The sequence below is a fragment of the Branchiostoma lanceolatum genome, chromosome 16 (genome assembly GCF_035083965.1).
Source record: "Branchiostoma lanceolatum isolate klBraLanc5 chromosome 16, klBraLanc5.hap2, whole genome shotgun sequence".
NCBI lineage: Eukaryota > Metazoa > Chordata > Leptocardii > Amphioxiformes > Branchiostomatidae > Branchiostoma > Branchiostoma lanceolatum.
This window is the reverse complement of record NC_089737.1, coordinates 9197914-9221335: the sequence shown is the minus strand read 5'-3', so window position 1 is coordinate 9221335 and position 23422 is coordinate 9197914. Positions and strand designations below refer to the sequence as shown.

Genomic DNA, 23422 nt, shown 5'->3' with positions numbered 1-23422 from the left:
AGCTGCCATCTTGGAACCTTGTGAAATATTGGAGACTGATTCATTTTTCTATGGCGTCGACGTTTTCTTCTTTAAACTGAAGCCTCATAAGGTTTCCTTGGACTGGAATAACGGGCGTTTGAAGAAGAAAACATGCTTCCCGTCGAGGGAAAGCAAGTAGTGGCTACAGAGGTAAGAGAAAAGTACACGTGACTGTTGAAAGCTGGACTAGACGTCAGAGGTAGACCGAAGTACGAAACACATCCACTTCAGTTGTACGTGGGCAAAAATAATATTTTTCCGTGAAAATTACCGAAATCTATCGATTTGTGAGATCCTTATGAAGGACAGCTAGACATGAACTTGACAAAAATGGCGTCACAATATTAGGGCATATTTCTCTTTTTTATTTCCTGTACTTTTTGTCACGAACTTCCAAATATCAAGTTCAAAGTCAAATTAAGAGCAAAATTGTTTTAGATACAGTTTTGTTCCATAGGTTTATATAATATGGATATTTTCCTTTATGGTATATAGCTGCATGCGTGTAGAAAATTATAGAAATTTTACCCTGACTAGTCAACCGTATGATTACATCAAAAATATTTTTCTTAGAATAGAATTATCATAAATTGTGTATTTTGCAAAACCCTAAGAATCTTGTACACATTTTCAAATTACTCTACAATCCACAACAGATATTCTGTATGGGTGTAGAAGACTGGGCTTACTAGAGCTCCATTGTTTTCCTAATTAGCATATCAATGCTTTGCAAACCCCATTGTTTTCTTTTCTCACTCCAATTGATTAACAAGTGTTAATCCCTATGTTTGTTGTAGTTCTTTGTCTTGCATTTTTTGGCTACACCTCTGGGGCGGAGGCATTTTTACAGCACAATGATTGTGTTTTTTTCAGATGGTTTGCGCAGCGGATGAGCCAAAGATGCTGTGCCTGGTGCGAGACATGTGTACGGTGAACTACAGCCGGTCGCGAATCACGCTGAACCTCCCGGCGTCCACGACCATGTGTTCGCTGTACAACGAGGTGGCTCAGCATGCGAACTACGTCCCCGGTACATTCCTCCTGCAATGGGAAAGGGGAGGAAAGGATGGCGGTGACACGGTGAGTTGATTACATTTTTCTTCCCTTTGTCACCATGTTTTGCTCATGAGGAAAAGCATAATGCTTTGGTAATGTTTTTGCAATACAATTTATACTTGATTTGTTTTGTAAATGTGACTTTCATGTATGTACAGTCAACGAGCTTCTAAACTATGGTACATTGCTTTTTGTAGGATGATTGTTCATGATGTTAGAAAATGTCACAATCCCACCACCTTCGGCCATTGAGCGATACGACCTGCGGTCTGGCCAATACCTCGGGCGCTATGGAATACATCGTGTTGTATTCTATATTTACTGTAAATTCATTAATTGTCATGGGGATATGTGGTACATTAGAATGCTTTTGTGGCATAGAAATTCATGCAAATAAAACCATTGCTGATCATGACATTTCAAGATATACAGTACTTAGCATGTTTTACATATGTACTGTATTGTTCATGCTTAGCATGTTTTACATATGTACTGTATTGTTCATGCTTAGCATGTTTTACATATGTACTGTATTGTTCGTGCTTGACTAGGTGGATGTTCAAGAAGACAGTAAGGACACCCTGTTCCAGTTGGGCCTACTCCCAGACAACAAGAGAAACCACTTTGTCATCAACGAGAAAGATGAACAACCTCCACAATCCACCATTCAGGTAAGTTCATTTATGTTGAAGGGACTAAACCTTTGTGGTGGGAGGGGGGGAAGGTGCCAATGTCTCAAGGCGGCCTTGTGGTTAGGGTTCTTGCCTTAGAATCTAAAGGTTTGGAGTTTGAATCCCTAGCAGGCCCCAATGATTTGCCGTTGGGAAAGAAACCTATTTTCTCACTCAAGTTGGTGAATATGATTACCTAGCTTTGGTTAGAGATGCCCTCTTTTTTTTTATGGGACGTAAAGCCAGAGGTCCCATGTTTGAGGAGAGCCACACCTTGAGCATATTAAACCCACCACACTTATAAAAAAAGACTAGGTGTTGAACCCAGTGTGAGTGGATCAAACCTTACAGTCTTACTCAGCTTGTACTTACTGTACAAACTTGATTTTATGCCAAAAGGCATAACACTGTTTACGCAAAACAAACAGAGTGCATTACTGAGAGAAAATCTGCATTGTTAAGTTAGCAGTGATGATTTTGCGGTAAAGAGATCACTGCAAAAAACATGGACATAAAACCACCGTGACTATTTCAATATTTACTGTATGTGACATGCTTTCTTTTGTTGACAACCAAGGGATGCGGTTACAATTTGTTTGCTTATGGTAGCACCAAAGTGTCATAAGTTGAAGTACTCTTCCTAATTTTAACTTTAGGAGACCTAGTCTTGTAATATGTGTTCTCTGAAATTCTTCTGTGACTAGAGTTCAAAGCAGTTTCACTATGAATAGGTAAAGAAATGATTTTGAGGGTCCAGATTGGAGTTTGCGTTGCACTTCATCTACCATGATGAAATTGATATGGGTCAAAAGTTAAAGAAGTGATGTGCTTCAAAGCCAGATTGTTTTTGAGACAAACATTGCTTACGAATATTTTTATGTTCTGAAAATGATTTGCAAAGGAGTACACAGAATTGAGAGATCACAAAGCCTTTGACAAAACATAGAACTATAAAATAAACACATAAAAATGCAAAGTATTTCACGGACATGAAGTCACACTCTTGTTGGTCAAACAACTAATTGCCATTCTCTAATTGGTTGAACTGCTAATTGTGATGGACATTCAGGATTGGTTTTGTTGTGCCTACCACAGGAGGATGATGACACTGTTGGTGATGCCCTCGCCATCAGTGAGAGCCAGGCTACAGGTAGTACAGACAGCACCAGTACGTACGGTCCTGTGTACGGCCCATCTCCCAACCCCAGTACTGACTACAGCACCTACAGCTATGCCTCAGCACTCATCAAGTCTGACACTGGTAAGAAGAGACGATTGACCTCTTTACCTTCGTGAGCGTAGGTATTGTTTCTAGTGTGTCTGTTTGTGTTTACATAGTTATTTTCATATGCTAGGCACATGTCACCATAGTAACAGGGCAAAGGTCAGAGTTGTAGCTGGAAAAGGAGTTCAGAGTTGGCAAAACTACTAATTTATCAACCTTGTGTGACAACTGACAGACATTCCAGGTCATGGGGTCAATGAAAGAGCCGACCAGTTCACCATATTGAACTTGGTCTGTCTGTGTTTTCGCGGCTATATATTTTCATAGCCTAGTCACATTCACCATATATTGTGTTCATCCTTTCTGTAGTATTGCAGCAGAGCTTCTCAGATTTCAGTTTTTGTATCTCTTGTTCTCATCATGCAATGGTCACTTTTTAAAATCATTCTTGGAATGCATTTTTGTGTCTAGTTGTAGCTCTCATTTAGAAGTGGGTATGATAGACTGGATCTTTGTGTTCGTAAATGCTATTTCATATAAAGGCATGCTATTTTCCTTGCAGGTTATGTAGGTCTGGTGAACCAGGCTATGACTTGTTACCTGAACAGTCTACTCCAGACACTGTACATGACCCCAGAGTTCAGGAATGCAGTCTATAAGTAAGTAACTATAGAAGAAAGTAGAGTAGAAATGCATAAAGGATGCAAATATGTGATGAACATGCAGCCACACTCTCATTGGTTGAACCACAAATTGCCATGTTATGATTGGTCAAACTGCTGATTGTGATAGACAGTCAGGACTGGGCTTTTTTGCCAGCTCTTATAACAGAGCTGCATAATGAAGCCACAATATTATAAAACTTTGTTTGGCAGAACTCAGGGGTGGAGGCTCCAATAATCACTGATTGTTCCATACTGAAGCAACAGCATCACTAATCTTTTTTGGCAACACCATAGGGGTGAAGGCTTTAATTTTCTACTGTTTGTTCCAGATGGGAGTTTGATGGTGCAGAGGATGAGGAGGCCCGCAGCATCCCCTCCCAGCTGCAGAAGCTGTTCATCCAGCTGCAGACCAGCAAGAAGAGAGCTGTGGAGACGACGGACATCACCAGGAGCTTCGGCTGGGACAGCAGCGATGGTGAGGGATGGTCTCAAAACTCTGTTGCTGTTTGCAATCAACGTCAGTTTTGTTAAGGGTGTTTTAGGGACTTTTTTCCTAATGCAACAGGTTGTTCAGGGATGATCTCATATGTTCAAAGTTTTTTTTGACAGAAGGATTTTATTTGGATAGTCTCACATCCCTCTTGTTGTTTCCTTCCAAAGTCAGTTTTGTTAAGGAGCTACAATTTTGATACTCATCTGTTTCTTCAAAGATGATTTCAAATGTTCATAGTTGTTGTTTTTATAATAGAAGGATGTTATAGGGATTGTCTCACAGCTCTGTTGTTGCTTCCAGTCAAAGTCAGTTTTGTTAAGGGGGTCTCAGTTTTAGGACTGATTTGCTTGCTTGAGTTTTTTCCAACCAAAATATGCACTGAGCAGTATATGTATCATAAATTTGATTGTTTTTTTGCCTCCCCACAGCCTGGCAGCAGCACGATGTCCAAGAACTTTGCAGAGTCATGTTTGACGCTTTGGAGACCAAGTGGAAAAACACAGACCAGGTCAGTACTTCCTACAGTTGTATGTAAGGGCTCTTTACCATTTGTCATAGCCCCCAGCATTTACTGATCTACTTGGTCTGCAGTTTTTATGAAAGTCACTAGGAGGCGCACTTGTCATGCTTGATGCATTGGTGACCAAATGGAATAACACAGACCAAATCAGTAGTGCCTACAGTCTGAAAGTGCTCTATTTTGCACAGCCTCCAGCATTGTCTGATCTATGAGTTCTGCAGTTTTTATGAAAGTCACTAGGAGGTGCGCATGTCATGCTGGATTCTTCTTGCCCCACAGAAAAACCTCATCAATGAGCTTTACCAGGGCAGACTGAAGGACTACGTACGCTGCCTGGAGTGTGGGAACGAGAGCGCGCGTATGGACGCATTCCTGGACATACCGCTAACCGTACGACCGTTTGGGGCAACACACGCCTACGGCAATGTGGTATGTAACAGTCGTTTTTTTTATGTTATAACTAAAATAACAGCTAATACACTACATGACATTTTTTGTAATCCTTGAAAAAAGCAGTCTGTTACAAAGCATTCATTGATACACTGTTTAGGAAAATGTATCCTTTTGTAGCTTTTATTTTTTTGTACACCATTTGAAACTTGCTTTCTTTTTTAGCCAGAAGGATACTCTGAAATAACTTGGTAAGTGACAAGTTTGTTGTGATCATTTGTTGACTTGATTTTACTTTTCTGGTTCCAGCAAGAAGCATTGGAAGCCTTTGTCCAGCCGGAAACCTTGGACGGAAGTAACCAGTACTTCTGTGAGAAGTGTAACAAGAAATGTGATGCCCACAAGGTATGCTGTCATCTATGTGAAGTGTTGGTGTCTGTGTATGTGTGTGTATATGCATGTGTATGTTTGTGTTTCTGTGTGTGTGTTTCTTGACGAGTTAAGTCCTATGCCTCTGATTCCGTCTGGGACTAGAAGGATTGCAAAGCAGTATGGATAAGGGGATGAAGTTTGCCATCTCTGCCTTGTTGTGAAATTGTCAAGACTAAGTTTATACATTTCGGTACCAATCTTAGCTACTGTTGAATCATTTTCAGACTTTCAAAGCTGTACTTTATTTTTTTACGTAAAGAATTGTGATTTGTCTTTCCCCTTAGGGCCTGAAGATAGTGAAGTTTCCGTACTTACTGACCATGCAGCTGAAGAGGTTTGACTTTGACTACAACACCATGCAGAGGATCAAACTCAACGACAAGTAAGTATGGAAGAAAAAATTGTACATGTTTAGTTTTTCCTTTTTTTTTGCAGCCAGTCATAAAGATATTTAGCAGCCTAATTTGTGAATCTTTTTCATTATGATAGACTAATTCCTTAGCCCCGTCAAAACGTAGAAACGCAAAATTAGAACATAGAAATATACAGATTTGACGGACATACAGCTACTCTCTCATTGGTCAAACTGTTAATTACCATGCTATCATTGATTGAACTGCTAATTGTGATGGACAGTCAGTATATATGTCTATTACTTACAATGTACACATTACAGAATGTATTGCCTATTTTTAAGTAATGAATTATCTTTTGTGTTTTTCAACAGGATGACATTCCCTGAAATCCTGAACCTTAACAGCTTCATCACTGATGACACAGGAACAATACAGGTAAGATTATTTCATTCAAGTTTATTCCTATAAAATCTCCAATTGTTTTCAAACAGCTTTTTAGTTTGTGGTTTGCCAAAATTGGAGTTTTCCTAATGAATATGGCCGATTCGATACAACATTTTTTGCTCCATCTGAAATAGGCAAGGCCATGCAATTCTTTAGATATTTTTGGCAACACCTAAGGGGTGAAGCCTATTGACTTTTTGGTGAAGCCTCCCGGGTGGGGCCAATTTACCTCATTTTGTAAGGTTTTATAATCTTGCATTTCTCATACGATCCCTATTCTCACAGACTTAACAACATGTTAGGTCTACATTAAAAGCACAATTCCATGTATTTCTAACACTTGTTCTGTGACATCCAATTTCCCGTCAGAGTAAAACAGACGTGGACGACACCTTGTCTGCGTCGGGGAGTAGTGCTGAGGACGACACCGGCCTGAGAAACCACACCGGGGAGACCCAGGACGACATGGTGGACGAAGGGATCGACATCGAACAGAATACCGCGGTCATCAACGACAGGAACAAAAAGGAACAACAAGCCAAGGTTTGATGTTTTTACATGCATTTCTGTTGCTGTAAATCATTAAATGTTTGTTTTTGTGGTGACCGCTCCGCGGCGCATTCATGACACAGCTGATTTGCATTTCCAATGTATTACAAATGTAATAGTACCACAGAATTGTTTTAACTGTGCTCTACAAACACAGAAATGCAATGCAAGTGGAACATACATGTTTGTTCATGGTGAGAGCTCGTCGCAAAAGCCACAACCATAAAACCATCGCAAATAGATGTAGTTCATGATGTCCAATACTTCAAACTATGAGCAAAAGTTGTAAATGATTAGACTGATGAAGTTGTTATGACAGTGCTAGCTTGTACACTTAGCACTCTAAAGTAGCCGTTTGGTACCCAGTTCCCTATTGGTTAGGCAGCAGGGAGAAGGTTAAACCTGTTCTGTTTTACCTGTGAGTCTATGGGTGCCGCCATGTTTGTTTGTGATGTCATGGGTCGGCTTCTTGTTTATGATGATTTTGTATCTGTCATATTATAGTAAACAGATATCTCCTCTTTTCCTGCAGGGTCCGTACATGTATGAACTGTTTTCCATCATGATTCACTCTGGTAGTGCAGCTGGGGGGCACTACTATGCATACATCAAGTAAGTATGACTTTATGGTATGCTTGTAAAGTTTGTGTCTCTTCCAAGTTTCTAAAAAACCTCCCTTTGACTGTTTAGTGAGACAAGCTCCCGCGTAACACGAGCTGTATTTCCGATAGGTCCTTCCGCGATGGCCAGTGGTACAGTTTCAACGACCAGCACGTCACTAAGATCACGTATGACGACATACGCAAGACCTATGGCGGTAGCGGCTCGCACAGGGGCTACTACTCTGGAGCCTTTGCCAGGTGAGTGGATTTTGTACTGTTCAGCATAACTGGTAAACTGCCTTTGGGTGTACTTGTACATTCAGCCCCAAACCATTGAGAGAGCCACACACAAGGCAAACATTTGGCGTCTTTTCTGAAGATACTGTGTGAGTGTGTACGGTTGGCTTGAGGTTGCCCGCTACTATTTGCTACTGCAGTAGGTACAAGCTGTGTAAGACTAGACTGTAAGGTTTGATCCACTCACACCAGGAAGGACCCCTGCTCTTTTAAACAAGTGTGCTGTATTCTTTAATGGGCTCGGGGGATGGCTCTCCTCAAACACGGGACCTCTGGCTTTTTGTCCCATCCAAGAGGACTTCACTACATGAAGCTGGGTACTCATTTTCACAAGTCGAGTGAGGAAATAGGGGTACAGTGCCTAAATTTCCAAGGGCATAACATTGAGGCTGGAGATTTGAACCCAGAACCTTTAGATTCTATGTCAACAACCCTACCCACAAGACCATCTTGTCACCTTTTGATAATATGTAACTCTTCTTTTGATATCTAACTCTGGCAAATCTTTTTTTTATTATATCTTGATAGTTCCACCAATGCCTACATGCTCATGTACAGACAGATTGAGACAAAGAGAAATACTCGTAAGTATTTATTTGGTTACTGTTGTAAACCTTGAAACTTTTGTGGCGGTTTAAGTTTTGTTGTGACCTCTCCAGTGCAAGATCATGACACTGCAAATGTGTCTCCATTGTATGACTGTTGTACTACAGAGTTGTATTGGTCTTGAATTTAAAACTCTGCAAAATAAAGCCACTTCAAAAGTAAATGACTTCACAATACTTTTGACTTTTGACATTGTATACTTGAATGAGTTTGGTTTAATGACCTGCAAAATAGAGTCTTTTTATTAAATTTTCTTTAAACAAAGATCTGAAATGTGAAATGTCTGTCATGTGTTTTTCTAGTGCCCATCGAATTGTCTGATCTGCCTGAGCACATCAAGAAACTCGTGCACAAACTTCACGACAGAGAGGAGCACGAGAGAAGACAAAGGGAGATGGACAAGGCCATGTGCAAGGTGACAACAACTCTTGATCTTTCTTATCCTTTAGTACATTAGTAAAATAATCCTTAGAATGGAATATCAAGATATCATGAAACAAATGTTCAGGCAGACACTGCAGCAACGACGCCACAAAATTAGTAAATTCATCAGTATTGCAGTTTTGTAAGCTGCTTGTGGTAGCTGTTTCTTGAGATCTAGAGTAGTGTTTCTAAAGTATAGTATACTTCAAACTTACCCTTTCTCCTTTTGTTTTACTTGCACAGATCAAGCTGTTCTGTGTCCATCCTGAGTCCAAGAAGCTACTGGAGGGTCGACTGGAAGTACACAAGGACAAGACACTAGCAGAGGCGACAGAGATCGCATGGAAGGTAAAACACACACACTCTTTTGTATTACTTGTAAACTCTCTTGCTCTTCATAGCTTCAGGCAGCACTAAAGGCCTCCTTAGCACCTCATAAGCTTTACACATACCAGAATGCGATTGTAGCTCAGCACATTCCGAAGACTGTTGAAACAGAACTCTGCAGACATTGATTATTATGATACCACGAACTTCCTTATAATGTGTCTTCTCTGCAAGTCTATTACTTGTGCCAAACGTTTGCCTGTGTTTAAGCTCTAAAATATCAAAACTGCTTTTCACTTGCTGCCTGTACGTATGTTGCTAATCTGAATATAAACCTTGTAAAGGATTTTATGATTTTGCCACACTGTTTGCCTGTAGAGCTGGTGTGTAATGCCGAAAGGCAGTTACATGTATACCGGCTATATAGATACAGAAGCAGATACAGAAAACCTTGCACTTGTGATTGACACACATCCAATCTTCCCGCGCAGATGTTCAACCTTGACCCTGTGGTCGCGCTGGACCAGTGCCGGCTGGTGAAGTACGACGAGTTCCACGACACGCTGGAGCGTTCGTACGAGGGCGAGGAGGAGACGCCCATGGGGGTTCTGCTCGGCGGGGTCAAGTCCACCTACATTTTCGACCTGCTGCTGGAGACCAGAAGACCTGACCAGAAGTTCCAGAAGTACAAGACTGGAGGTACGTTTTTGGCAACAGTTCAGGGGTGGAGCTGTTATACCTCACTGCTTCTACTCTAATGGAGTGAAGTATTTTTTTCTTGTCTGAGTGTTTGTGTGCTTGTCTGTTTCTGTGTGTTCCTGTACCTGAGAGGGAGCTGAGCAGTTTCTGAATGTTCTGCAGAAAGTGTTGTAAGCAGCTGCCATGCTTTGTGCTGCAGTATTGAAGTGCCCCCTGTCCTTCCCCACAGGTACTACAGTGAAGGTCCATGTTGTAGACCTAGAGTCTGAAACGGTCTCTCCTCCCATCACGGTACGGGCGTACCTCAACCAGACTGTCAGCGAATTCAAGAATCAACTGGCACAGGTGCGTATAAGAGATATGACAGAAAAATGAATTCTGTATATTACATTGTTATGACCATGTGATTTATATGATGTACTCTATAACTCAAATTGTAAGACAACAGAATGTGTAGATTCTTTTAATTTTTTCTCCTTTAAATAGGCCACCGGTCTGCCAGCAGCCAACATGAGGGTTGTGTTTGAGAGATATTATAATGAACTTAGGCTGCTGACTGTTGCCAATAAGACCCTGAAGGCTGAGGGATTCATGAGGAGCAATAAGGCAAGTTTTTATCATTTTTACAGGTTTGCGTAGCAAAACCTTTGTTGGATCCGTTGGGTTGTGTGGTGGCCGCCATCTTGATTTTGTGACGTCGCAGGGTAGCCATACTATTTCATTGGGAGGGGTGTTTTTTGGGGTCGCTAGCGTTCTCTCTATCTTTAACAAATCGGCACACAACTATCATGCATTCAACTCAAATAAAAAGAAAAATTCAATACCAATTCATATTAAAAAAAGACCCCGTAATCACTAACTAACATAGCAAACCTGAAGTATATGTAGCACAAATACTCTATTTACCTTTGCAAATGCTGCATGAAGAATTTATAATGTGTTTACCTCCATGAATGGAGGTATTGTTTTCTGTTTGTCTGTCTGTTTTTTGTTTGTTTCTCTGTATTTCTGCTTGAAGTATTTTCCATATGATAGACAACACAGAGTGACAGGAAGTAAGTGTCAGGCTTGCCAGAGTTACAGGAAGTGACATTCAGAGTTGACAGAATTAGAAATTTATCAACCTATGGTCCTTGTGTGACAATAGACAGACACTCATGCGGTCAATGAAAAAGCCTACTTATTCGTTGGGAGGTATTGTTTTTGGTCTGTCTTTTTGTTTGTCTGTTTGTTTGTTTGTTTGTTTTCCATATGTTTGTTAAGAATGTAACCTTGGTTCCTACAGGTGTTTGTAGAGTGCAGTGAGTCCCAGGACAGCTTGCTGCCCTTGCCCCAGTCTAAGATGTGGTACCTGCTGGACAGATATGCCAACACTATCAGGGTCTACATCACCCTTCCTACTGAGTCAGGTAAGCTGGAGTTCTTTTTGGCTACACCTCGTGGGCGAAGCCTCATTTCTTTTGGAAGTCATTGTTATTGGTAGTTGATATTTTTGTTGGATATCTTTAAATCTGTATGTGTTTTTTTTTTAATCTTTGAATTTTCCTGTTGCCTAACTCTGTAACCAATTGGAAATTGGATGCCAAAGGGCTACTTCGGTGTGCTAATGGTTAAATTGTAGTCTTCTTTGTTTTCTTTTTGTCAAATTGAGGATTGAAAGAGCTGATGCATCATAATTGATTTACAGCGAAACTAAGAGAGCGAATGTCTGCGAAGAAAGAGACAGAGTTGGAAGAGTTGATTGATACGGAGACAGAACACATGAGGCATTGCAGCACGCAACAACCTGGCTCCGAGTCAAACCAGACTGTAACGGCGCAGAACGGCTCGCAAACTGTCGCCAACCAGGACAGCTCAGCCCCCCAGTGCAATATGGTAGATTCTAATAAGTTGTCAGAAGAAGAGGAGGATGAAAGGACGTGTACAGACGAGCCCGCGACTGCGGACGCTGCTACCGTTCAGGATTCCGCGGACTCACAGACTGATAGAACGGCGGAGTGGAATAATTCCGCGGGAGGACCGTGGCAGAGCGACGGGTCCGGGAGCAACGGCGAAACTGAAACGGACAGTTGTTACAATTCTAACGGAGGGGATCAGGATGAGGGTGGGGTATCGGGGGAGGAGGCTGAGACGGAAGTGCCGCCGCCTTTCCACAGGCAACCGTACTACTTCCATGCAGAATATTCCACAGTACCTGTTCCAGTAGGGGGGGACCCAGCTCAGGAAGGTATTGTCAATCTTATGTTAACTTCACTATCTGTTATCACGAGTTTGAAATTGACCTATACTGTTATTCTTGTGTCTTTGACTGTAACTTTTATGTTCACTGTTTTCATGATCACCTCAGTCTGCACCGTGAACTTATCAATATCATCACCGAGTAAAACCTTGTTGTTATTATTTGTGATTCGTTCACTTGCCGCCACCTTGAAGGTAATGTCCGTTTTCCTTACACCATGAAATTTTGCTACCGTGAAGATAAAGTGACTTACTGTATGTTGTACTTATAAACTAAGGAATGCCAAAGATTTTACCTCGCAAGATGCAGAAAACGGACCATAAACTGGGGTGTGAGTGAGTGAGTGAGTGAGTGAGTGAATGTAATTATATTTCTGGTAAATGATAACAATTTGGTGTTTTTTACAGTTCTGATAGCACATTTAGACAAGAGGATTTCCCTGGGAGCACTCAAGAAAGAGCTGGAGCCTTTTGTTGGCGTCACAGGAGAAAATTTTAAGGTAAAGACGATGCTTAAGATGTTCCTTAAGATAACTTCTGTTTCATAGGATGCATGGTGGTCAGCCGATGAATCCATTTTTGGTGACACCTAAGGGGTGGAGCTATTTATCCTCCATGTTCCAGGAAATGTATTGATCAAAGTAATAGATGTATATTATGTACATGTGTGTTCACTTCCATATTTCTGTAAGATCTGTGTCCACTGTTTAAAGATGTATATTGTCCAGAGCATGAATTCCTTTTTGGCAGTGCCTCAGTGCCTATTTGCCCTCTATGCCCAGAGAAAATTAATCTTTGTACTTGTGTGCACATGTCTCCAGGTGTACAGAAGTTACGCCAATAATCAGGAGTTCGAGAGCGTGCGACTCAACGAGAACCTGTCTCAGTTTGGAGACGACTGTAAGGTGACCATCCGTCTGGGCAGGGCCCTGAGGAAAGGGGAGTACAGGGTCAAGATATACCAGCTCATGGTTAACGACCCAGAGGTATGGGCATCTCCAGATAGTCTTCATAACCTGCAGTACACTTGTGAATTGCTAGGAGGCACTTATTCACACATCCTGTGTTCATCTGTACAGTACTTTGTAATGTATTCTATTTGCATTGTGGGTCAGTTCACCGTACATTTGGTTAGTCTGATGTTTAAGATGTTTACAACTGATACAGCTCCAGTGTTGCAAAGTCACTGTTTATGCTAGGAACAATATTCTAAAAGCTTTTGGTTGGGAAAAAAGACAAACTTGGTTAAAGATCTAGCTTTTATTCTTTTTCCTACTGAGTTTTACTGTCATCTTCATTTACAAGCCTAAGGTTATATAAATTTGTGCTGGGACTTGATTTGGTGGTAAAAGGTGAAACGAGGTCTTTGTGGTGTTTTAACTTTGCAGATGGATCAATTCTGTAGTACAGTTGAGTTGGTGTTGTGACTGTGTCCTCTGGAGGAACAGATCTAGCCTTAGTCTGGACAAGCCGCCCGACATGATGATGATGGTAGTACAATAGTAGTACATTGAATACACATATTTGCAGTGTCGTGAATTCGCGGTGGAGAGATCACCACGAAAATAAAACCGCAATGAACATTTCATAATTTATAGTTCTCAAAATAAATCTAGCATTCGTTCATGTGCATGCTGTAAGACGTGTTTGACTTCTCCCTCCAGCCTTGTAAGTTCCTGTTGGACTGGGTGGTGGCTAAAGGTATGACAGTCCTGCAGTCTAAAGAAGACATCCTGCCTCAGCTCAGGGACCAGTGTGGACTGGACATCCCTCTCGACAGGTCAGATATAAAACTTTTTCTACTGCTACAATGTCTGCCCAATCCCCTAGTCCATATGCATACATTTACACAGATGTATGTGTAGTATTTATCATATTTCTTAATGTACATACATTTGTATGTACTTCCAGGTGTCGTCTGCGGAAGAAGACGTGGAAGAACCCAGGCACCATCTTCCTGGACTGGCAGGTGTACGAAGACGACATTCCAGTCTTCAGCAACTGGGAGGTCTTCCTACAGGTGCTGGAAGGTGTGACCTCTTCCCTTATTTTCCAATTAAGCATTAATTGATTCTACCATGAAGTATTTGTCAAACTCCACAGCATTGTCAACCTGCAGTTCTTTAGAAAGTTGCAAGGGGTGCACTAACATTAAAGCAAAAATGTGAGTAGAAAAGAAATGTTCCCTTTAATTTTTGTATCAAGGATAAGTGGTGTCAAGGCCTTAGGTTGGGCTAGCAGAAACAGGATGAAAAGGTCACTGGTTTGATTCCTGGCTAGACGTTGTGTCATTGAGAAAGGCATTTGACAGGATTTTCCACACACCACCCAGGTGTAAAGTGGCTATCTGACTTTGGTAGGAAAATAAAAGGTGGTGGAAGGAGAGGGATGAGCTCCACCTTCAAATACCGTGCCTAAGACACAGTGGATAACAACACACTGCCTCTGGCCTCAAAAATGCTTTGGCACCTTTCCTTTTATCAATGATAAGTAATCTAGACTAAGCAGGTTTTGGATAATGGCACAAACTAGCTTTTGCTGCTTGTTATAGGTGTAGATGTTTAGAAATTGCTTGTTTGTGAAATGTAGTAAAAACTCTGTTGTGTTGTACAGAGCCCGAGGCTATGGTGTCCATGCAGCAGATAGCAGTGTTTGTGCGGAGATGGTTCCCAACGGAGTACAAACTGGGACCGTTCCAGGAGATCATCATAGAGGGCCAGAATGTGGAGGAACTCAAAGAGAGGGTCTGTATAAAATGGTTCATGTCCACATCATTGTACTGTAAATTCAATTACTTTGAATTCGCAGTCATTCTTATTAGAAGTAGGAGGGGAAAAGAAGGTTTTCTGTGCTGTTTCAAGTTCACAGTTGAAATAATTCTGTAGTGCAGTAGAAATGCATTGGAAGAACTGTATATTTGCGTTTCATGGATTTGAGGTGGAGAGGTCACTGCGAAAGTAAAGTTACTGCAAACATTTCAACATTTACAGTACCAGCAGACAAAGACATAGAATGTATTTCATACAACAACATATTCTTGTTGCTGTATACAATAAGTTACTTTTTAACCCCATGTTTTTAGGACTTGTAGACCAAAAAAAAAAAGATTGTAAAGCTTTCATTCCGAAGTTTTTATTGTGTTGACAACATGATATTTTCACTAAAGATATGTTTGTCTTATATCTAGTATTTTCTTCACTTTAGGTTGTGTAAAAAGCCAGGCATATGAAAGCTGTGTTTATACCAGTTTATGTTTCCTTAGTTTTAGGTTGACTACATTGTAAGCATGTCTACATCAAGTTCTACCACTAACCATACTTTCTTTTTGTAAACAGATAGCTGAAGTTAGCGGCCTTCCGGTAGAAAGAGTACAGTTTGCCAAGGTTTGTGGTTTCCGCTACTTTAAAAAATGATAAGTAGATGAAGTAGAATCTGTACTCTAGACATGCTATGGTCATATTGTTTTGTGCTTGGGAAGAAATAACATAAGTTCAGGCCCTCTAGCAGCTTTCATGGAACTACAGGGGTGCTTTAGTTCCCTAGTTTCAGATAGGACAAGTCAAGAAGAAATGAATAGATTTTCATATTTTTTTTGGCGACACCTCAGGGGTAAAGCCATTTTTCCCATTGTTGACCCCATATTGCATGTATTTTATACAGGGCCGTGGTACATTCCCGTGTGACGTGTCACTGTTAGAGATCCACACGGACCTGGAGTGGGACCCGTCAGTACAGGCGCTCAACACCTGGCCGCTCTACATCTGTGATGACGGGTCGGTTCTCTTCTACAGGTGAGACAAATACTACACCTGTTCAAACATCTGAACACCTGTTAAGGGGCTGTCACACAGCAGATGAGTCTGAGAGCTCTTAAAGGATATTTATGGTGTCCTCTCAATCACTGATCAATTTGTAGAGATGTTCGTAACTAGCCAAGCCCCTGTCTAATGTGAAAGGGTTGATTTTCAGGAGAAAAATTTGGTCGATTATCTGTTGATTTTAAAATTCGGCCAACTTCTAGTGATCAACAAATATGGCCATAGGTCGTTCACAGTGCAACAGTCCCTGAAACAATAGACCGATCCCGTAGCGCCGTCAAAACATGAACTGCGAATTATGATGAACAGTCATCAGGATTCTTTTATAACCGTTTATCTTAAATAAGTGCAGGTTCTTTTGAATATTGTCCCTAATGCAACCTTGCTATGAATTATCGATGACTTGAAAAGGCCTTGCAATAACTGAATAAGTACCAGTAAAATTTTAGTAATTAAAGTACAGTTTCAAATACAGTGTTGTATGTGTATAGTTAGCATTTACAGGTACTATCTCCTATTCCTTTACTCCATGCAGAGATTCAGAAGAAACCTTGGCCGCATTAAGCGATGACCAGCGTCGCGACCTACAGCGAAAGGAGAACACAAGGTTAAACAAGACGGGGAGCCGCATCTCGTACTCGCCGCGTAAGGAGCGAGCGCTGAAGATTTACACCGACAACAGCAAGTCCACGGACAAACGGTCATGATAGCAGCTGTGTGAAGACACGGACTAGAATAGTTGCAGAATGATGTTGTAAAATTTGTACAGAGAAGCACGTGTGCTTTCGATATATTCCAAAGAAGAGAAGAGATGTAAAGGAACAGATTATGACGTACATACATGTATACGTAAGTTGTACACTAATGGTAAGAAAGTATGCTAGATTGTTAGATCATTTGTTGTCATTGACTCATCTATTACTCACACACCACACCTCTGCTTGCTTGGTTGGTGAATTAAGAACGTATGTAGAATATTGTAGTACCAAATGTATACTTTTGACGGAAATACATACATTTGAGACCTCTATTCTGCTAGCAAAGTTCTTGAACAACTTTGATTAAGATGTAACATTGTTAACCATTATGCAAGGGTTGGAGTACATTCTCACTAGATGATATGCTAGAAGTATTATTATAGTACATTCCTATCCTTACCATAAGGTTTTTGACCCAGTTGAACTTGAAGCTTTCAACATTGTGAAATATCACTCTTATTGTCCATGTAACTGTAAATTGACTTTAGGAAAAATGTACAAATTGGTGTACAGTGTATTTCTATGTTAGCACAAGAAAGATTTGCTTTATAAGCCGTTTCACAGTGTCAAATGCACATGTGCAAGGTCAAAGGTTAAGGGCCTCTGACTTGTAAACAATTCTTGTCTAGACCATGCTTGACACATGTCCAGACGTGTTTTGTTTATGTCTCAGGGGCTTTCAACTTTGACATATTACCCACAAGGCATCACACTGCACATGCCCAGTTTAAGCCTTGAAGCAGCTTATTCTTAAGGAATGCTTCCCTTCGGGTCAACGTATTTGCATAAGTGTCCTTCTATTCCCAAGTAGCATTAAGTTCGCCCCCTTGATTTTGTTGTTGCAATCTCTTTGCTGCTGCTTTGTTTTAAGACAATGTTCTTAACACATGGAAATAGTGTTAAATGCAGCATCGAGTAGCTTGGAAAGTAAAGTCTCAAAGTGAAGTTTTTATAGATTCTTTTTAGTTTAAATATGTGTAATCTATGGTACTTAGGAACAAATTGCAGTCTAACATAGTGTATGAAAACAATGTACATTGACAATTCACATCAGACAAGGAGAAAAAAATAATACGCAAAGAGTTTATGAAGTACATCATGTGCCACATTTACCTATTTTTTTCCGGCTTTGCATCTGATTGCAATGAGATATTATTATCATTAACAATATGGAAAAATATGTTACATGTGTAACGATGGATGGTTCTAGTATGGACACCTCTCTGGTAAGAAAATAAACCTCTTTTGAAAATGTGAAGTCAGTTTTATTATGTAAATTTAATAACACTTAGTACTCTTGTAACTTCCATTTCGGTCCATTTCGCACTTTCTGGGGACCGCGTCAACATGGCCTAACGTTAGATCTTTTTCGTGCGCTCATGTCGATTTTGAGGTGTCTAGGGGGTGCTATCCATAAAATCGAGACAGGCCTATGCTGAAAAAAAGACAATCAGTCTGATGTACACACACACACTGTTGATTTATTTGTATCTTCAAGAATACCCGAATAGTTGTGACCATGAGAAATTTTCGTTGATCAAACATATATATCAAGTTAAGTCTTAGATAAGGAACTTTTACAGGTACAAGGGTGTGTATATGACAGATCTCAAAAACAGAAGACATTTCTTGCCATGGCTGAAGGCGTTGGAATGACATGCCCCCATCTTCAAGCCCTTGTAACACATTCAAATAAATGTAACCAACCATGGCCTCCTGACCTTCTCCAGACCATGGTTGGGAGTTAGTTGTGAGTAGGTCTAAGGTTGGGAGATGGTTGGCGAGGTTGCTTACCAGTCTTTAAAAAATTAAATCATCTCCTCTAGCCAACTATGTATTTTCATATAAGTCATATTCTGCTTGGATGCGATCAGAGGAGTGAACTAAAAGGATATTCCAGGCTACACCAAAAACAGCACTGACGTTGGTTTGGGAGTGGTCAGGAGCAAAGTCGTGGGAATGTGTGACACTTTTTTTCATTATTTAGAATGAAGAACTGATAGTTTGTTGCTGTAGCAGCAAATGTCCAACACAAAATGCAAGTCCTTACAACACACTATGAGACATGTAGTTACATTTGTAGGTAATGTTATATCATATATATATATGTGGAACGAATCATTCAATGAGATTGTGGAACTCATTAAGACTTGATGGTGGACACTGTTTTAAAACAAAGACAACACATGTCATAAAATGCTTTATGAGCTATACGTATAGTTTCACACTCAGTTTATCAAACATCTTCATGAATAGCCTGTAGGGTGGTTATATTAGTGCAAGATATGGGCAGAAAATGATCAAATAAAAAAATAACATCTTATCAACACACTTTACTGTTTTTCTTAAAAATGGCTCGCATGTATTTTATTCGTAAATAGAAGTAAAATAAAAGCCAAATCCCTTGATATTCATGATCAATGGCATTAAATGCATGTTGTTACATGTAGTCAGCTGTAATGTATTAACAGTGTAAATACACCAGATTTATAGGCAATTCAAACAGAGTTTGCTGTCATCATGATATATAAAAATCCATAGTTTTGAATCTGATTCACACCATTGGAGGCAAAACAACACCATCCACTTTGTATACAGTCAAACCTGTACAAGTGACCAATAGTCCCTTAGATCATTTTTCCCATTGACAAAAGCATTAAGAATCCTGTCTATAGTGACCACCTGTCCATATAGACCAGATTTTATCAGTCCCCTGAGTGGTCTTCTTGGACAGGTTTGACTGTAGTTAAAAGCCTCCGTATCAAAAATATATTCTTCAGCAATAAAGATCTTCACACAAAAGTTGAATCTTCTTCACTTTAGGAAGTGAGCATCCCAGTGACAGTGATGTACATCCCTGCATTGTCAATGGCATTGACAGCCACATGGTACTCCTGAAACGCAAACGGAACAACAAGTATAAGCCTTTTCATGGTTCCAACTGATCACGCGCAGCAATATGCATTGTGGATAATATGTTAAAGGTGAAGGCCCTTAACTTGTTAACATAGGTATACATGTATATATTGTGCTGCTATGTTTGTTTCTGGCTTCATAGCTTTTGACAGAGTGGGACATGAGCTAATAATTAGAGAAAAATAATGTTGAAAACAATGAAAATGCATAGTTACGAGAAAATTCTTCGAACAGTGACTAGAAAATGGTAGCGAAAATACGCACCTCCAAATTTTCGACGACTCCTGTCCGTCTTGTTCACGGAGTGGCCTAGTCTCGCGAGAACACGAGACTAGGCCGAGACTTGTGACGATCTTCTTGCCTCCCCCGCCTCCTTGCGGAGCAGGGGTAGGTAGGACTTGGGCAGCTCCCAACCTCCGGTACGGTTCATCCCAGCGCGTTCCAACTGGATGTGGACTGCCTCTTTGATCTTCCTGTGAGCATTACGTGACTCGAGATCTACGATCTCTACGATGTCCTGGATTGGGCCGTTGGTGACCCTGTGTTTTGTTTTTAGTTCATGCTGGCTGAGTGCGGATATGCCGTCACTACAGTCTATGGACTTTTGATGTTCCTCAGTCCGTTCTCCTAGGGACCTCTCTGTTTCACCCACATATGCCTCACCACACTGTTCACATGATATTTTGTAGATGACGCCACACCTCTCACTTGGAACTAAAGGGTCTTTCGGTCTGACCAGAGCATTACGTAGTGTATATCCAGGTTTGGAAAACAGGCTGACGTTGTGTTTTGCGTACACACGTTTCAGTCTCTCAGTGACACCTTTGATGTAGGGGAGTACAGCAAAACTCTTGGCACGTCGTTCCTTGTTTTGGGGATTGTGGTCCGTGGTCACCTTTTTCCTAGCGTTGTTGTCCCCCTCTTTGAGCGCCCATTCTGGGTAGCCACAGTGACGGAGAGCTTCTCTAACTCTTTCTTTCTCTACTGCTCTCAGGGTGGGGTCTTCTATGAGTGTGTCCGCCCTGTGCATAAGTGTTCTCACTATGCCCAGTTTTTGATGTACCGGGTGGTTTGAGGACCACTGTAAATACTGGTCAGTATGAGTCTCTTTACGGTACACATCTGTAGTGATGGAATTGTCAGGGTTCCGCATCATCATGACGTCCAACATGGGGAGGCGACCGTCCTTTTCCTTCTCAATAGTGAACTTAATGCTGTCATGTTGTTTGTTGATGTGTTCAAAAAGTTCTTGTTCATGTTCGCGCTGGTTCACTACTCCGGTGTCATCCACATATCGACCCCAAAACTTGGGACGATGGGGGGCAGTGTCGAGGGCTTTTTGTTCAAACTCCTCCATGAACAAGTTGGCTAGCACTGGGGACAATGGTGACCCCATCGCCATGCCGTATGTCTGTTCATATATGGCGCCATTGTACTGAAAGTATGTTGTGCTGACCACAAGAAAGAGTAGTTCCCCGAATTCCTTGGGGGTCAGCAGGGTACGGTCCTTCCAGGTAGGGTCAGCCTCTGCTCTCCTGGTAGCCATCTGGACGACTTCCTCTCCCGGGACGCTGGTGAAGAGAGCCGTAACATCGAATGAGGTAAGTACCTCCCCCTCTTCCAACTTAATTCCTCGGATCTTGGTAACAAGATCTTTGGAATTCTTAATGTGTTCAGCAGTTTGTCCCACAAGGGGCTTCAACAAGTCGGCCAGGTGTCTGGCTAGGTGGTATGTAATTGAATTAATACCTGACACGATGGGTCTCATCTTGAGTGGGTCTTTGTGGATTTTTGGTGTGGCGTAGAACCTAGGGGTAGCGTCTGACGTAGGGTATACAATGTCATACACCTTCTGGTCTAGGTGCCCTGCTTTCTTAATCTCCCTTAGCTTCTTCTGTAGTCTGCGCTTAAGTTTCCTGGTGGGGTTGGTAGGGCCAATGACCTTGTATGTGTCCTTGTCATCCAGTAGTTTTTCACACTGTTCCACATACTCGGTTTTATCCATGACAACTACCGCCTTACCCTTGTCTGCTGGGATGATGACTATGTCCTTATTTTCTTTAAGGGACTTGATGGCTTGTCTTTCATCTTTAGAGAGGTTGGGCTTTGGGGGTTTGGCGTTCAGTAGTATGCCTACTACCTCATTTCGCAGTAGTGAGGCTTCTTCCTGATTTAGTTTTTGAGCGGCCACCTCAGTAGCTGTGACGATCTCCTTAACTGGGATGGACCTAGGGGTGATGGCAAAGTTCAGGCCTTTACCTAAAACACGCATTTCACTGGGAGTGGGTTTGTATTTTGACAAAACTCTTACCCATTTTTTGAGTTGGGTGCCGGACAGGTCAATGTTATCCTTGTCTCGATGAAGTTGTGGGCCACCAGGTTTCGTGGATTGTAGTTTTTCCAGTTTCCTTATCTGCGACATTTTGGAGCGCTGAAAGGTCACTTCCTGTGACCTTTGCACCTGCGCCCTGGCTCTATCAAACATGTCCGGGTTATCGGCGCCATGACAGCGATTGCGAAACGATTCTTCGTGTTGTTGGCATTTCCGAGTAAGTTGTTGTACTTTGTGGTGTGTGAGGTGTATGCGCTCACGTAGTAAGGCTTTTTCCGCACGGTGGATGATCTGTCGAGCGTTGTTGGAGTGTACATTACACTTGAGTTTTAGACTGACCGGTGTTATGTCGAGGTCCTTACAACGTAGGTTGAACCGAAGATGGTTACGATGACGCGCAAGTTGTTCGGCGTTCTTTTCCCAAATCCTAATAGAATGCAAGCCTCCATTTCCAAACTTCGTACGGATATCGTTGAATAAATAAACTAAAAACAAAACACAGGGTCACCAACGGCCCAATCCAGGACATCGTAGAGATCGTAGATCTCGAGTCACGTAATGCTCACAGGAAGATCAAAGAGGCAGTCCACATCCAGTTGGAACGCGCTGGGATGAACCGTACCGGAGGTTGGGAGCTGCCCAAGTCCTACCTACCCCTGCTCCGCAAGGAGGCGGGGGAGGCAAGAAGATCGTCACAAGTCTCGGCCTAGTCTCGTGTTCTCGCGAGACTAGGCCACTCCGTGAACAAGACGGACAGGAGTCGTCGAAAATTTGGAGGTGCGTATTTTCGCTACCATTTTCTAGTCACTGTTCGAAGAATTTTCTCGTAACTGTCAAGTAAACGTGACTGATGAATTTATTCAATGAAAATGCATAATTGTATGAAAATGGGATTTCAACCATAGTCCAAGCACATTTCTTTTCAACCAGTATATAGAACAAAATGTAATTAATGTTAGCCCACAAAATACTTGCAAGAAGTGGAGATAATGATTAACAACCGCAAAAATATGAGGTCATATAATGCATTTTAGGACACTGTTGCATGAAATTTGTGAGAAACATAACTCTGCCATCATAATCATATAACTACCCTATAAGGTCCACATCAATCATAATGGTTGGAAATGATATGCTGTAATATCTTATAGTACATATGACTTGATATTGTAAACTGTAACATTCTACATACCTTTGTCTGATCCAGACTGGAGACTGTCATGTTGGTGTATTTGGTCTCGTACCAAAGACCAGCCTTACTGCCACCTTCCACCAGACCCACTGACACCTCGTAGTACAAATCTAAATAAAAGCAAAAACAGTAGAGATCATTGCAATGTGTATGTGCAACGAAAACACGTATGATATGGCTTATGATAGTTTTTTCAGTCTTCTCAGAAAAACTATGATCACCTACTGGCATAATTTGACCTGAGTTTAATTTCTTTGAATTTTCTTCATATCAGTTTTATTTACCAACAATGATGGAATGGCCGAAATTGCTTCTATGAAAACGGAGGAATTCAATAGGTTTATTTGTTAATTTGTCTTGATGTGTGTTCAAGTTTGTTGGCCCTGGGTCAA

At 41.3% G+C, this 23422-nt stretch overlaps 3 protein-coding genes across 3 annotated transcripts in view; 1 reads left to right on the top strand and 2 right to left on the bottom strand.

Annotated features, from left to right (window-relative positions):
* Positions 1-17848, top strand: LOC136421754 (ubiquitin carboxyl-terminal hydrolase 47-like). Its single transcript, XM_066409270.1, has 30 exons — positions 1-171; positions 895-1101; positions 1629-1748; positions 2844-3009; positions 3536-3632; positions 3968-4113; positions 4560-4639; positions 4931-5080; positions 5351-5446; positions 5758-5855; positions 6201-6264; positions 6643-6816; positions 7355-7434; positions 7554-7682; positions 8250-8305; positions 8630-8742; positions 8994-9098; positions 9569-9776; positions 10006-10121; positions 10263-10382; positions 11062-11185; positions 11464-12003; positions 12423-12514; positions 12836-13000; positions 13679-13794; positions 13926-14044; positions 14628-14758; positions 15350-15397; positions 15675-15805; positions 16368-17848. The coding sequence occupies exons 1-30, from the start codon at positions 133-135 to the stop codon at positions 16537-16539; spliced, it is 4002 nt and encodes a 1333-aa protein (XP_066265367.1). The 5' UTR covers positions 1-132; the 3' UTR covers positions 16540-17848.
* LOC136422212 (uncharacterized) overlaps positions 17716-23422 on the bottom strand; it is a 52354-nt gene continuing 46647 nt past the window's right edge. Inside the window, exons 66-67 of the mRNA XM_066409858.1 lie at positions 23031-23140; positions 17716-19484 (exon numbers count right to left, since the gene is read on the bottom strand). Of these exons, the coding sequence (XP_066265955.1) occupies positions 19410-19484; positions 23031-23140 (185 nt within the window). The 3' untranslated portion in view covers positions 17716-19409. The remainder of the gene's footprint in view (positions 19485-23030; positions 23141-23422) is intronic.
* LOC136421859 (uncharacterized) lies at positions 19727-22314 on the bottom strand. Its single transcript, XM_066409426.1, has one exon. The coding sequence runs from the start codon at positions 21989-21991 to the stop codon at positions 19838-19840; it is 2154 nt and encodes a 717-aa protein (XP_066265523.1). The 5' UTR covers positions 21992-22314; the 3' UTR covers positions 19727-19837.